The 17,026-nt window shown below is 38.7% G+C and overlaps 1 protein-coding gene across 5 annotated transcripts in view; it reads right to left on the bottom strand.

Moving 5' to 3' along the window:
- CFTR (CF transmembrane conductance regulator) overlaps nt 1–11,969 on the bottom strand; it is a 166,767-nt gene extending 154,798 nt beyond the window's left edge. For 4 of the 5 annotated variants that reach the window (XM_047695520.1, XM_047695521.1, XM_047695522.1 and 1 more), the window contains exon 1: nt 11,089–11,249. In XM_047695520.1, coding sequence (XP_047551476.1) covers nt 11,089–11,141 — 53 coding nt within the window. In that variant the 5' untranslated portion in view covers nt 11,142–11,249. Of the gene's footprint in view, nt 1–11,088; nt 11,250–11,518 lie in introns of those variants that run through there. The other variant, XM_047695523.1, reaches the window with a different exon arrangement.
- Between the last annotated feature and the right edge of the window lie 5,057 nt (nt 11,970–17,026).

Here is a 17,026-nt window from a genome sequence, read left to right as displayed (position 1 = left end):
AAGTTTTGACGTGTTCTAATTCAAAGTATTATATTCCTGGAACATACCAGACACTCAATATTTATGTTAAATAAATGCATGTATGTGTTCAAGGATGAATGACTTGACAATCACATAGGCATTTCAAAGTTATTATTTTTACATTAATTAGTTCATTTTATAGTGATTGTCCTTCTTATAAAATTCCACTACATAAAACTTAGTTCTGATTAAAGCTACTTCTGAGCTTTAATTTCATCAGTTCATAAATTCTTCAATATGTGAATACAATTTTGGATCTCATTATAAGCATATACATACTTTTTAAAGTTTTTATTTAAAGTCCAGGTGGTTAACATAGTGTAAATATTCATTTCAGATGTACAATACAATGATTCATCACTTACATAAAACACCCAGTGTTCATCACAAGTGTCCTCCTCAATTTCCATCACCTTTCTAACCCATCCCTCTCCCCCACCTCCCCTTGGGTAACCATCAGTTTATCCTCAATAGTGATGGTTTGCCTCTCTCACTCTTTTTATATTTTATGCTCTCAGTTAACTGATTTATGTAAATACCTAATGTCTAATTGTTTTAATGATGTAGGTCCCAGTTGACTCTAGAATCAAATTAACCCATGGGGGATTTATTTGTGTTGTGTACTTTCATTCACAGAGCATATATACCAGCTATACATTGACTTTTGTGGATAAAATAGAGTAACCCTATTAAATATCAGATGGAAGGGTAAGAAAAAAAGCTAATATGAGTTTTTAGAAGTCAACCCTATCTTTGAGTTGAAAGAAGTACTTTTGGTAACAAATATTCATTAGCCTGCTTATTATTCTGTTGAAAAATGTATTTAGAGGTCCAAGACTAAAATGAATTAAAGGTCCTCTTTTTAAAAGACTAAATTGTGGTACATACATTTAGGAAGACATTTTAGAAATAGTCATTTTAATAACCTGATTTAAAATTAAACTGTCAGACACACTGAAGACTAATATGAGATCTGAAGAATAAAATACTTCAGGGGAAAAGTCTATCTATAGCAAAGTTGGTCATCATCGATCTCCTAAAGAAAAATGATAGTTTACTAAGCTGGAATTTTCCTATAAAGTGCCATATATTACACAAGAAAACAAAGGAAACTGATTTTCCTATTTCATGTAATACTTCAGAACACATGGATTTGGTAAAAACAATTAATATTTTTATTCAAAATTAGACATTTTATCTTCAGAATATCAAAGTTTAATGTCCATGTGTACAAGTAAATTTTTACATTTCCATCAAAAATTAAATTTTAGAAGTATATCCATAAACTGAATTAGTCAAGTTTTATTCACTTAACAAGTATATCTTAAGGGCCTATTAGGTCAAGGAGTCAGACAGATGCCTAGTACCAAAAAATTGGATAAGAGCTTCTGCCTTGAAGGACACATGAAAAGGTGCTTAGGCAAACAGGAAGTCAAGAAGAAATGGTCAACAGGTTCCCAAGAGAAAAAACTATTCTGAGAAATTAATAGCTGTTAAGCTACTATTTTCCTCTTCGGAAAAAACCATTTTGCTTCACTTTTAAACTTTGTGTGTTTCACTCCCCTTTAAAATTACTCAATTACTGAATAACAATAATATGAATTATATACAAGCCTTAGAAACTTTTTCTAGATCTTTAAGTAATTTTAAAGCTGTACATTTTGAAGCTTCTTGCAATAGACTTTTTTTAAAAAAGAATATATTGTGACTGATTATGTAAATACCTAATGTCTAACTGTTGAAAATTATAGGTGAAAACTATGAGGGACATCTGGGTGGCTCAGTTGGTTAAACCGCTGCCTTCGGCTCAGGTCATGATGCCAGGGTCCTGGAATCGAGTCCCGCATTGGGCTTCTTGCTTGACAGGAGCCTGCTTCTCTCTCCACCTCTGCCTGCCACTCTACCTGCTTGTGCACGCGCTCTCTCTCTCTCTGACAAATAAATAAATAAATAAATAAAACCTTTAAAAAAAAAAAAAGGAAGGAAGAAAACTACATGAAATTCAAATTTCAGTGCCCATAAATGAAGTTTTATTGGAACACAGCCATGCCCACTTGTTTGCATATTGTCTCTGGCTGCTTTTCCACAATGACAGAAAGCACATGGCCCACAGCATTGAAAATATTTACTACCTGGACCTTTACAGGAAAAGTTTGCCAAACTCTAATCTAAAGAATAGCAATGAACTTGGGGCTCCTGGGTGGCTTAGTCGGTTAAGTATCCAACCCTTGATTTTGGCCCAGGTCTCCATCTCAGTGTTGTGAGTTCAAGGCCCACACTGGGCCCTGCATTGGCCTCTGCATAAGGCATAAACACTATTTTAAATAAATAAATAAATAATAAAGTATAGCAATGAACCTGGGTTGAGAATGTGAAGCTTTGTTAGCTCTATTTTCCAGAGTTTATAAGGATGTTTAAAATAAACAAGATGTGTACAGAGCTTCCTATATAGTTTCTCCAAGATACTTCCTCTAGAAGTAGGACTGGTAAACCCCACCAGTAGGAGATTATTCTTTTGTTGCTCCCACAACCAACACTGGCCTCCAAACTCTGGCCTTGAAAAACTTCTAAACACAGCTGTCAGACATCTGGGATTCTGCCTTTTCAGCTTCATTTTCACATACTGACCTGAATGGTACAAGATGGAATTTGTGGGTCTCTCTTTCAAATTAAGAACTTTGAGAAAATCACTAGGCATTTGGGGGGAGTGGGGGGAGTGGGAGGATGACATTGGGTAGAAGCTCGGTAGGCAGTGTTAAGAAAGCTCTGTGTATTTTAAAAAGCTCAAAGTTTGAACACGAAACAATGATACCTGATCTTTTCCAGAGTAATGAGAATCTTTTGTTAACACAAACACAAAATATTTCATGCTAGTAGGTGTGCTTTTATTTACTCAGTCACTGCAGACAGGACCTGCAGCCCCAGCCGATTTTCATACCTCCCTGAATGTCTATGATCTTAGAAATCAAATATGTAAAAACCACTGAAAGAAGTGAACTTTCAGTGACATGGAGGCACTTCAGACCCCACCTGAGTCAGTGGGTTTGGAGCGGGGAAGGTAGAATATCTAAGTAAATCTTATCTCCTGCCATCCCTAGAACACAGCTGCTGACTCCTGACACTCTCAAGGTGACTCCATAGCACAATAAAGCCAAACAAGGAGCCACTCTAAATCCTTCCCTGGACACTGTCCTGGACTTTTTACTGAACAGCACGAGGACAGTATTTATAATCCTGTCACTTCAGACTTCTTAATTTTCTTACCTCAAGCTGGAAATCACTTTACGATATTTTCAAATAGTCTTATTACCTGGCCTTGAGCCATATATATCATTTTCTTTTTTAAGTTTAAAAGGGAGCAGAGGGTCCACTAGATCTTCCATCCCCCACCCCCAAGCCTTTTCCCAATCTCCTCACCCAGCACATTTCATCCCCCAATTACCCAAGACAGCACATCTAGACATTATCCTTGATGCTTCTCTATCCTTCACCTTCCACTTCTAATCTATTGCCAAGCCTACTCCCGCTCCCAAATGTCTTTTTCTCTTTTTTATTCCTAAGATTTTTTACTTTTAAGTAATCTCTACACCCAATATGGGGCTAGAAATCATGACGCTAAAATCAAGAGTCACATGCTCTAATTAACTGAGCCAGCCATGTGCACGCCCCCCCCACTATGTCTTTCAAATTCATCTTTCTATCCCTACAGCCTCCTATTTCCTTGGCAAAACTGCAACAGCTTTGAACTGGTCATGTCACTCTTCTTGAAATCCATGGCTTTTCATTTCTAATATGATAAAGCCCAAACGAAGCTCACCAAGTCCCTTTTAATCAGGCCCTGACTAGTATTTCAGATGCATCTCCCACAAATCTGTCACTTATCTTATGTTCTAGTCACTGGGGAAGTGAAAGTCACAGGGAAAGTCTCTGAATTCTTTGAAGGTGTCATGCTCCCTCTTGCTGACAGTCCTATACAAAGTCTGCTGCTTCCATGTTTACATTTTTCCTAACACATCCCCGCCCTCTCTGGACAATCTCCTTTAGGTGTCAACTTAGGAGTCACTTCTCCAGCAAGCCTTCCTTAACCAGCCTTAGACTGGATTGGATGTGCCACAGAGTGTTTTTACAAGCCTCTGTGACTCTGGGTTTCAGAGAATTCATTCCACTAAGGCAACACCAATTTCTTTCTTGTTCATCTCAACTCTATTAACGCCCTGCGTAGCATACAGAAGGTAGTGAATGAATGAACCTACAAAGGAAGTACTGTTCTGATTCAGCTCCTTGTAGCAACCTCTGGGAGATTTCTCTGATTATACCAGAGTAAAGCCAAGTTTCAGGGCTGAGAATCCTAACAATAAGGACTTAGCAGAAACCTTTAAATCATTTCCTTATCCCATAAGCAAGGAACAACCAAGCAGTCTTCCCCAGAAAGGCTAAGACCTGGCCATAAAGGGACACAAAAAACATTTGACAGAATAATTGTTCTGGGCAATAAAAAATCTGTCCATGGCCCTGCTTGCATTGACCCCTTTTTATCAGAACAGTGGTGCATTACAAAACTGTTGAGTGTACAGTACCTATAAGCCTCTCAGGTTGATCATGGAATCACCATCATCACAAAGAAATATTTATTAAACCATTACATGCTGTGGTCTGAATACTATATTAAACGAGTCATAGAAGGTCCTGACATCCAGGGCTTTATAGTTAGAAAATCATCATTGATGTTAAAAGACAGTAATAAGCTAACGGAGCTGCAAAGAGAATAGCAACCTTGACAAGCCTTGCCACTTGGAAACAGCTGCGAAAGCCAGATCTTTCAGAGCTCTGTAAGAAATATATTCATTCTCTACACAGAAAAATCTAATTGAATTTTTACAGGTTCCTTGCTAAAAGAAGCCTAAGCTCCGGGCTGACACGAAACTCAATAGTTAAGCCACTTTGTAATGCTAATTTCCCTCTCAAACAACTACCAGGTAAATTCTTCCAGAGCTGGTGAGAAACCTCTGAAATGGTAATGTTTTGCTCTGGTGATAAAGTACTTAACGGTTTGGATACAATACACCTTCAGGCAGGGTCCACAACCAGACCTCCATTGTAATCTGTTTTCCCCTCTTGACCTCATTACAGCTCCGGGATTCGGTTCCAGGGACGTGCTTTACACAGATGCGTCAGGAATCCGTGGAATCAAAATTGCCAAAATTGCTGCTGAGTCAGAGGTGTTTTTAAAAATTTAACAAACAACATATAGCTGCATGCTAAATGGTTAACACCCTTTCCTGATGGTTTCGCAATCCTATACTTATATTGTAACTGTATCACACTGAAATTACAGGTTCCTGTGAAACAACACTAACAATAATAATACATCTTATAGTGGTGCTCCTTTAAGGGCCTTTTAAACAAGTTTGAACATTTATGCATTGAATATTATCATACTAAGTCCTACTTCCTCCCACAAAACACAAACGGAAAACTGAAAAACCGTGATTTCCCTAGAGTATCAGTTGGCTCCGAGGGATATTTTGTTTGTCACATCAAACATAAAATATTGATGGGGCGCCGGGGTGGCTCAGTGGGTTAAGCCTCTGCCTTAGGCTCAGGTCATGATCTCAGGGTCCTGGGATCGAGCCCGGCATAGGGTCTCTGCTCTGCAAGGAGCCTGCTTCCCCCTCTCTCTGCCTCCTCTCTGCCTACTTGTGATCTCTATCAAATAAATAAATAAAATCTTCAAAAATAAAATAAAATATTGACGAAGGAGTTTAAGAAAAATAGATTCCACTTCTCTGTTTAAGAAAGAATTGAACATTAAAGCTAAACCATCTGCTATGCATTTTTTTGCTGCTGTTGTTTTGTTTTTTTAAAGATTTTATTTGTTTATTTGACAGAGAGGGAGATCACAAGTAGACAGAGAGGCAGGCAGAGAGAGAGGGGAAAGCAGGCTCTCCACTGAGCAGAGAGCTGGATGTGGGGATGGATCTCAGGACCCTGAGATCATGACCTGAGCTGAAGGTAGAGGCTTAACCCACTGAGCCACCCAGGTGCCCCTTCTATGCATTTTTAAGTGTATAAGAATACTCCTGGGGCGCCTGGGTGGCTCAGTGGGTTGGGCCGCTGCCTTAGGCTCAGGTCGTGATCTCAGAGTCCTGGGATCAAGCCCCGCATTGGGCTCTCTGCTCAGCAGGGAGCCTGCTTCCCCCTCTCTCTCTCTGTCTGCCTCTCTGCCTACTTGTGATCTCTCTGTCAAACAAATAAATAAAATCTTTAAAAAAAAAAAAAAAAAGAATACTCCTGGACTGTAAAGTAAGTAATAATTTGAACCACTGAAATACACTTCAAAACCAAGGAGGAGAGGCACCTGGGTGGCTCAGTGTGTTGAGCCTCTGCTTTCCACTGGGGTCATGATCTCCGGGTCCTGGGATCGAGCCCTCCATAGGGCTCTCTGCTCGGTGGGGAGCCTGCTTCCCCCTCTTTCTGCCTGCCTCTCTCTGTCTACTTGTGATCTCTGTCAAATAAATAAACAAAATCTTAAAAAAAAAGGGGGGGGGAGGAATTTTTTAAACAAGCAAAATTAACTAAAAGGAATTTAATTATATATACATATACTTTACATATTAATATATATACATAACTTCAGTTTCAGTCATATTATACGAAAGAGATAATTTTAGAATTCATAAAGTTAAATCAATCAAGATTGACACATCCCAGGTTGGAAAATCTGAACTGTATTATACATGATCGGCAAAAGGTGGATGGATAGAAAGGGATAGTCAAGGACTGATGTAGGGAGTCAACATTTGACAGTGTTCAGACAACACCGTCCAAGAGAAAGAGGTGTCTGTTCCAAAAGTGGTCTCCTTCAATTCCTCTGGGAGACAAAGCCAAGAGAGCATAAGGAAACCCTGGGTCATCCTCACTGGAAGACATCTGTGCACAGACTGACTAGATGGACTCATGGTATTCAGGCCTCCTTGGCAGCTGGACATCTCAAGATGAATTGTGTGTTTCATGTTGGTCTTTTGTTTCATGCATCTGTGTCTTCTGATCTGCAGAGGTTCAACTTTGTCTGAGAGACAAACCCGAGATAATGCATGTGTATTGATCAGGATAAGACTAGACCCTTGTTTGAATGGCCAACTGGTCTTTCTCTGCAATGGTTCTACAAATGCCTGCCAACAAACTGCAAAAATGTTTATGATTCTGCCGTAATTTTAGATTTCCTCATGCCTTACCAACAAGTAGTGAAATCTAAATACAAAATCACTATATTTTTTTACAATATGCCATAATTTATTTAATCAAACAAGTATGGCCCCCTTCAGAACTGTGATTTCATGGTTCTTTCATTATAAACTGATTGCAAGTATGCTTCTGTTGCTCAAAGCACTTATATTTAAAAAAAAAAAAAAGCACTTATGTTTCTCTTCATTAGGAAATGTCTAAAGTTTGCAATACATTTTTTTGAATGAAAATACCTAAACTTAAGTAGCACTTGGCTTTAACAAAGCAAATTCTGATGAGGAATCTTTATACTATCAGGGTGGATTTGATTTCAAGATACAGCCATAAGTCATTTAAGAGCAAGTTCCAGTCTGGGTAATAGGATTAATAATCTAATGCAAGCTACAACTAAAAATAGTGGCTAAAAAGTAATGGGCCCACTATATACCCATGAGAAGAAACTTATATACTATTTTTAAAGGTAATTTCATAAAAAGAATCTGAACTATTTTGATCAAAAGCAGAATGTTTAGAATGAGAGTTTATTTTTCATTGATAGCTATTTTGATTCACCATACCCATTCTAATACATAAATTCTAGTTTGTTTAAAAACCTCTTATTACTTTGTATTTAGTAGTTATGAAAGTATCTTAGGGACATCTGGGTGCCTCAGTCATTTAAGCAGCTGCCTTCTGCTCAGGTCATGATCCCAGGGTTCTGGGATCAAGTCCAGGGTTGGGCTCCTTACTCAGTGGGGAGCCTGCTTCTACCACCTGCCCTTCCGGTTCCCCCTGTTTGTGCGCTCTCTCTCTCTCTCTGACAAATAAATAAAACCTTTTTTAAAAGTATCTTAAATTATTTAGTACTTATTAAAGTATCTTAAATGATTCTATTATTAAACTGAGACTTCTGTAATTCTTGGCCTTAGATCCTAATATTGCTGTATTTACTCTTTGATCTTATTTGACATTTCTCTGTGGAGTTTATCAGGAACCCCGTCCAGTTTTGTTGTTTTTTTTTTTATATTTTATTTATTTATTTGAGAGAGAGACAGTGAGAGAGAGCATGAGAGAGGAGAAGGTCAGAGGGAGAAGCAGACTCCCTGTGGAGCAGGGAGCCCGATGTGGGACTCGATCCCAGGACTCCAGGATCATGACCTGAGCTGAGGGCAGTCACCTAACCAACTGAGCCACCCAGGCGCCCACTCTGTCCAGTTTTACAAGACTCTGTGGCACTTGGATTCTGTGGGGCTCTGACAATTCTTCAAGCATTGATCTAGACTCCTGGTATGGATGCCATGACTACACTTCAAGGTATTCAAGACTTCAGATGTCTTTCAAATTTTGTACTTGATGTGAAGCCCATGCAAAATTAAGAAAGTACTACTTAAAATTATCCCAAACTTTACTAGCTTTTCTAATAATAAAACCTGAACAATGAAGGATTTAATATAATCTCTAATCCAGACCATAATAGCTTTACTCTTTGATGACTCTGAAACTGAATGGATCATATTCAGAAAGTTAAATTCTAAAGTAATTAACCTGCCATTCTAGTTGAGATAGTACCTAAATTAAGTTCTCATCCAGGCCCAGGCTTCTTACAGACTGATAGTCACAAAATTATATTCAACAAAGAAGAATTGAGGATCTTATATAAACAACGTGCTTGGTATTATAATGAATGTAAAAATATGATAATAAAACTAGCTAACATTTACTGGGCTAACCACTTTACATGCATTTTTCTCAACAGATAAACCCCTAGGCCTTAGGTCCTATTAGTCTCAAGTTTTAAAGATCAAGTCACACAAATACAGAGATGTTAAGGGACTTGCCTCAGGTCACACAGCTCAATCTAAACAATCTGAATCAAAACAGTCTGAATGCAAAGGTAAAACCCCTGACCCCAAAGCAGTAGTGGTCAATGCAGAAAGTAAATTTCTGACCCTATGCAGAAAATAAATTTTTTACCCTTTTAGAATTAAAACCAAGAAGAAAGTTGATAATCACTGCTCTTTTAGGTGACTGTCAGTTCCCATAAATAGTAGAAACTTAACTTTTAAAAAATACACCTCTTCTTAGAGCAAATTATTATGAAATATTTGGAGAACAAGAATGAGTATGCTCTTAACAAACTCAGTAGTGATTATAATACATATTTTTAATAAATCAACCACAAGACATTTTTTAAACTATCCTAAAATATATGAGGTGATCTGCTAAAAAATATTTTGATAGAGTAAGAGTGATCTAATTTAAATCAACAATGTATTAATTAAAAGTTCCTTAACACTTAGAAGTAGGTCTAGGATATTCATTTTTCTGAAAACTGCATTTTAGACTGATTGGCACTTATGTTCCGCAAAGTGCTCTGCTAAAAAGTCTACAATTTATGACAATTAGCATTCTGATTTTGTAAATAGTAGGAAAATAAATGGACAGATAATCTAATTTTTATAGATGGGGTAACAAAAGGTGCTGAAAACATAAATACTAAAGGTAATTCTAAAGAGTATAGTCCTTCTCTCTTATCCACAGGGATGATCAATGGTCAGGAGTCATTCCTTCGCACCTGAGTTCCACATTTACTGCACATGCAGAGAATAAAACATAGATAAGCGAGTCCCTTCGCCCCCCCACACACGCATATTTATATTTGGCTTCTCTGATACAAAGTATGCCGATTCATTGGATAATCATGAGTCAAGTAATATTCCATGACAGAGCTATACCTATTCATTCATTCATTCACATAATGTGACAGGAACAAAGTAGATACAGTATCCAAAGAACACCTCAAATTTAAAATGCTATATCTAATTACACTTTGCCTAAGACTCTGAATTTAGACTGCATTTTTAAGAACATCATTAGATGAAGTTCCAAGCTTTTATGACTCATCACATGCAAAGGAAGATAAGAGTAAAATTTATTACATGTCAATTGTGCATAACTTCGTATCCTGTCCTATATCTTCACATTTCCATGATCATTCTGATCCCCCCCCACTCCCCCCCCCCCTGCGCTTAAATGTGTAACTTGCAGGGGTGTCTGGGTGGCTCATTTGGTTGAGCACTGGACTCTTGATTCCAGCTCAGGTCATGATCTCAGGGTCTGGGATGGAGCCCAGTGTTGCCCTGCTTGGGATTTTCCCCTTCCCTCTGCTCCTTCCCCTCTTAAAAAAAAAAAAAGAAAGAAAGAAAAGTTTAACTTGTAGAATTTGTTTTTCTTTAAAAAGATATTTCAAAGGATTTGCTTTCATCCTTAAAAAAATAATGGAATGGTGGCAAATACTTCTTAGATTTACTCAGTATCATAACAATAAGAACTTTAAGGTCATCTTACCCACTTCACACATCTCCCTCCAAAAAAGTGTTTTCTGAGCACCTACTACATGCAAACATGGCACTTGGAATAGGATGCCAAAGACATCTAAGTTTCCAAGGCACTAAATGGCAACAGTAAGAGACCAAATTGAAGTATTTGTTATCAACAAGATTTTCATTCACTAATTTCTTAGAAAATTTAAAGAAAACCCTTGCACAGAGCACATTTGGGTCTCCAAAGTGCAACTTTCAGTTCCAAGTCGTTCAGACTTCAGTTAAGCTAAAGCTCTCTATCCAAACAATTGGCTTCCCTTTATTCTTTAATCTCTTTTTCATGTTTCCTATTTTGTTCACAAAACCCACATTCTCTCCCATAACAATGAATGATAGCACATCTTTAAAAAAAAAAAAAAAAAAAAGCTATTCTTCTTTCCCCAAAACCCAGCCCATACACACACGCCCTCTTCTTTCATGGGCACGTGTCCTTCCAAAACTCGGCAGGACACCCCCTCACCTGAAAAAAAGTTTGGAGAGGACGCTGGCCTTCTCCAGAGGCGACCTCTGCATGGTCTCTGCGGGCGTCGGTGTCCCTTCCGGGGCAGGCTGGACTCAAGCTCCTAATGCCAAACGCCTTACTCCTCTGGCACAGGCTGCTCGCCCCTTTTTCTCTGACCTGCTGTGATGTCATTTGCTTCCAACCCCCCCACCCCATCCCACACACCTCCCCTTCCCTTTAGTTCCTTCCCCCGCCTCCACTGCCCAGGTTAAAAGCTGGGCGCTGCCTAGTCCAGCCCCCAATTTGCCCTAGCGGCTTTCCCCACCCTCTGCGCACCCTGACCGCTCCTTCTCTCCTTTGCTCCCTGGCTGCTCCGCGTTTCCCTTTTCCCATTCTGACTCCCAGCCTTCCTCCCTCATGCGCGTTCCTTCCACGCCCGCGTCCCTACCGTTGAGCCCCCACCCAGCCTGCAGGTGGGGGACAGTCGCGGCCTTACTCTGGGTCCCGTCTCCGACGCTCAGCGGGAGCAAAACTGCTCAGGGGCAGCTTCTTGGACCCTCCTCCGCGCCAGGTTCGGGGGAACGCGAGGCACACGGCAGCCAACTTCTGAGCCTTTTTTCTCTCGCTTCTTCCGAGAACCTAGCCAGGCTCGCGTTCCGTTTTTGCAAGGTGCGTTCTGAAGGGGCAACGAAAATATGTCTCTGCTGTAACAAAATGCAGCCTTAGAGACCAGAAAAGTTTGGAGGCAGCGAATGCTGTGTTCACCTTAGCGCTTCCTTTGAGTGTCGGAGGGAAGAACCAAGCTTTGTTAGTTTCAGGCTTAGGTGAGCTGAGTGCTGCTCAAACCCCTGGGAGACGCACTCATGGGGGGAAATCCTATAAAATGGTAATCGCTTTGTCCTGTACGCGCTCAGGATTTGTTCATTGTCTTAAATTTTCAGCCCGGCTTAAGTTCTGAAGGAAGGCTTTTGTGTGTGTTTGCGACTAAGATGACAAATCGACAGTGTGTAAACTAACCCGCCCTCCTATAGATTTCCTAGTCTCGGTCAGCAAAACATCTTGACTAATACACCGAAAGGAATCCAGTCTTTGAAGGGAAGGTAGCGTGTTAACCCCGACCTGAATCCTGTTGTGTAAAAACAAGGGTACACTGAATTTAAATTGAAAAATTCAAATTCAATTTTGGTCTGATAACTGCCTACAACTAAGGAAACTACAAGTAAGGAAAGGGTGTTTACTTGTAAATTACCATATTGTTGATTTGTGGTCACCCAAATACAGTACAAATAAAACGTGCATTTCACAGTAATAGGAATACACATTTAAATTAATAAACATATTCAGCAAGTTTTTATAGCTTCACTTTCAATTTCAATGCTACCTTTTTTTCCCCATCTTAATCTAGGTTGTATAAACATTTAAATTCCATTACTCTAAACTTTAACAGTAGAGAAAATAGAGCAAAGATATAAACCAAAATGGATGGAGTGAGATACCAAGAAAGAACTTCAGCATTTCTAATTCATGATCCTTGCTTCAAATCCTGTACCCATGTTTTCCTCCCTCTGGTTTGACATACAAATCAAGGTTCTTTCAGTCTTTATTATTGACTTTTCCCAGGTATGTGATTGAACTCACTCCATCCACTTCCCCACCCCCACTCTATTGTTTGCTTTATAACTGCTAGTGTGACCCATCAAATATAGTACACACATTTTGAAATGAATTAGCAATCAGTTCCTCTTTGTTACCAAACAGCAAGTGATAATAAAGGGATTAACAATTATATCCAAAGAACACAGAAGCTGACCAAGTGGTATGGTTTGAAAAGACCCCAAGTATGTTAATCCATCACCTTCCTCTGGAAAGAATAAATAAAACAGTGACTATTTCTTGAGTTCTTACTATTTGCCAGGCATCATCCCATGTAAACCTTATAACAACCATGTAAACAGGTGTTATTTTCCCCAATTTTTGGTTAAGGAAACAGATAAGAGCAATTAGGTAAATGTCTCAATTAGGTAAATGGTAGAGCTAAGATTCAAACTTGGTCTAATTCCAAACCAGGACTCCTACCAGTATATAACATTGGTTCTAATCAAATCATCCCTCCTATATTGATATATACTATAACTTACACACGAACCCAGTTTTTCTCCTCATATTGGTTTCATGAAATCATAACTGCTAGACCTTTTCAGGACTGAGATAAGAAAGCAAAAATCTACAAACCAAGTAGCTATTGAAGCTTTATATTTTTAATAAAAGACATTTAATTATGATAGTCTATTTTAAGCATGTACACATGCATGCATATAGGAAGACCCCAGATTTTTATCATAAAAGATTACACCCCAAATTTGTTCTGGGTATAAGTAGGATGTCACTATTATTCAGAACATTAACACTGTTAGCAGATATGAACAAATGAACTGAGACATGATACTCTAAATTTGCATCTAGGTACATACCTACTGAGGGAATGCAGACTTATGCTGCAGGAAAGTGCTCAAACGTGGCTGAAGGTCATAACTGAAATCCTAAATGTGGCTTTGAGATGTCAAGAATAGGAAAGAAATCAATAGCCAGGATGAGAATGGAAAGAGGTAGTAAGAAATTGTGATGCTCTTCCCTCCAAGCTGCCTAAATATCAACCCATAAAATTTTATTATAATAGCTTGTATTTGTTGAGCACTTACTGTATATATGCCAACTGCTGTGTCAAATACATGACATGCTTTGCCTTTTTTAATCTTTATAACACTCTCATGGGATAGGTATCTTTTTCATTATCCACACATTACAGGTGAATAAACTAAGGTACAAAGAAGCTAGCAATTTTCCCAAGCAAGTTCCACAGTATATAACAGAGAAAACAGACTTGAACCTAAACATTCTGTTGCCAGAGCCAAACTTTTACCCACTACACATACTTCCCTGACAGAATTTCCTATTGTTGTAAGCAGAACTGATATTCAATTTAGAAGATTAGATGACTAGGGGTGCCTGCCTGGTTGGCCAGTTGGTTACATGGTGGCACGCAACTCTTGATCTTCAGGGTTCTAAGTTCAAGGTCCATATTGGGTACAGAGATTACTTTTAAAATCTTAAAAAGATTAGGTGGCCATTTGTATAGCATTTTTTATTGTGGTAAAATGCATATACATAACATCAATTTACCATCTAAAACCATTTTTTAAATGTACAGTTCAGTGGTAATACCCTCATATTTTTGTGCAACCATCACTACTATCCATCCCTACAACCCTTTTTATCTTGAAAAACTGAAACACTATACCCGTTACACAGTAACTCCCCATTCTCCCCTCCCCCTAACCCCTGGCAACCACATTATACTTTCTTATCTTTATGATTTTGACTTCTCTAAGTACCCTCATAGAAGTAGAATCAGACAGTATTTGTCTTTCTGTGACTGGCTTATTTCACTTAGCATAATATCCTCAAGATTTATTCATGTTGTAGCATATTGTGGAATTTCTTTCCTTGTTCAGGCTAAACAATATTCCATTGTAGGTATATATCACATTTTGTTTATCAATTCATCCACTGACTGACACTGTTATGAACAGTGGTGTACAAATTATGTGGCATCATTTTAAAAGTATGTTAAAGTATGTTAAAAGGAAGCAAGAAGAGGGGTACCTGGCTGGCTCAGTAGAAGGAGCATGTCACTCTTAATCTCAGGGTTGTAAGTTTGAGCCCTAGGCTGGGTATGGATTAAAAAAATGAGGTAATAAGGGATACCTAGGTGGCTCAGTTGGTTAAGCATCTGTCTTCGGCTCAGGCTCAGGTCATGATCCCTGGAACTGGTGATCAAGCCCTCTTGTTGTGCTCCTGGCTCAGCGAGGAGTCTGCTTTTCCCTCTCCTTCTGTCCCTCTCCCTCCCCCAGTCCCACCCCCACTTGTGCTCTCTCCCTCTCTCTCTAATAAGTAAATTAAATATTTGTAAATTAATTAATTAAAAAAGATGAAAAAAAGGAAGCCAACATTTATTTAGTACCTACTATGTGTTCAGCAATGTGTCATATGCTTCCTACAAATGATCTGGATATATGAAAGCTTATGAGATAACCTTCCTGTCATAGGTTACTCTGCCAGATGATGGCTCAAGTCCCATCATTAGATATCACCAGAGCAAAACTTCACTATACTTTACTTATCCATTAGATTCCATTTCATTTGAGAATGTTCCTCAGATTCTTTCCTGAGAATGGGCTTTAATTGTGATAAGTTAAGTAGTGGCCATGAGTGCACTGAAAACAGGCCAAGTAAAACGAGAAAGGGAAAAGTCGCCCCCATCAGGAAGCTCATAAAAAAAGAGAAAGGCAAGGCCTTGTTAGATTCAAGTTCATAGGCTGGTTCTGCTTATAAACTCATCTAAGAGGGAAGGGCAAGGGCAGCCAAGGCTCTTTAGTGTGCTGCAGTGATGACCAAGCATATGTAAAGACACACTATATAGGCTTACAAAGACGTTTCAGACCCAGATAGAAGTTCCTGGCACATGGGAGGCCAAATGATCATTTACTTTTACTGCTTTCACTACTACGTTTGATCTGACAATTATATATGTTTATAGATACACATAACACATACTTTTATTTATATACACACACACTTACCTTCTTTGCCCCACAACCTGCTTGGAGACAGGAACTGTGTCTTCTGTTTTCCTTTTACTCATCTTTTGTTTAGTAATACAGTCTATGTAATCAAATAACAATTTTCTCTTGGACTTACTGACCTAAGAGTTGAAATATTATGCTCAAGGGGAAATCTGAAGATGCTCAAGAGATGGATGATTACCATCAATCTTTTGGCAGGCAAGAGCTCACTGCTAAGGCACGTACACAGAATATGGCAGAATCTCCACTCTTCAAAGCTCAGACTCTACCAGGGATCATCAAAATTCTCTGAAGATGGTAGCACAGCATAACTGAAAGAGCTTGGGCTTTGAGAAAATAGCTAAACTTTCAGTCCTGGCACCACTACTTACTTGGCTGTATGGTCACATTTCCCGTGTCAGTTCTCTTCGTTGAAAACGAGGTTAATCATATCTACCTCATGCACAGCACAGGGAATCCAGACAACAATATTGTACTATAATCATCAACCTTGCTAAGAGACTAGAATGTAACTATTCCAACTACTAGAAAGAATAATTAGGTAAGGTGATAGAGGCACTAATTATCACGACAGTGGCACTCATCTTATAATATGAGTGTGTCATTAATATTTCGTACTCCTTACATTTACACAATGTTAAAATATATTTTAATAACAAAAATAATAAAAATACCCACCTCACCAGGTTGTTGAATGGATTAAGTCGGGTTCTTTCTACCTTGGCACTACTGACATTTGGGGCTAGGTAATTCACTGATGTGGTGGACTGTCCTGTGCAGTATAGAATGTTTAGCAGCAGCTCTAACTTCTACCCACTGAACGCCAGTAGAACTAGCCTCCCACCAGCACCCAAGTTGTGAAAACAAAAATTGTCTCCAGAGATTGCCAAATCCCCTGGAAGGTGGCAAGGGCAAAATTGCTCTTGGTTGAGAATCACTGGATGAAATTACTTAAATATGATGCATGTAACAGACATAAAGTGTTTCAAACTGAATAAGCACTCAATGAATTTTAGAAATTGTTGTTATATATCACTGGTGATAAATCAGAAATCAGTAGCATTGCAAAAGAAAATGCTACAGAAAACTGAACTCCCTAAGGCTATCAGAATTCTCAGGAACATTGGATTCTCTCATTCCCTCTGAAGTTATTTGCTTGTATTTAGGAAAGATGAAAAGGGGGAAATTTAGGTACTTTTCTAACTATATGGTAATTTACATTTAGAGGCAGAACTAGATTTTTGTATGGTGAAAGTCCTCACTCCTTTGCATTGAAATGACATTTGAAACCTCTGTTTTTCAGTTCCTTAAAT

This window comes from Lutra lutra, chromosome 11, assembly GCF_902655055.1.
Source record: "Lutra lutra chromosome 11, mLutLut1.2, whole genome shotgun sequence".
Taxonomy (NCBI): domain Eukaryota; kingdom Metazoa; phylum Chordata; class Mammalia; order Carnivora; family Mustelidae; genus Lutra; species Lutra lutra.
The sequence above is the reverse complement of the archived record's forward strand: the minus strand, read 5'-3'. Positions and strand labels throughout refer to the sequence as shown.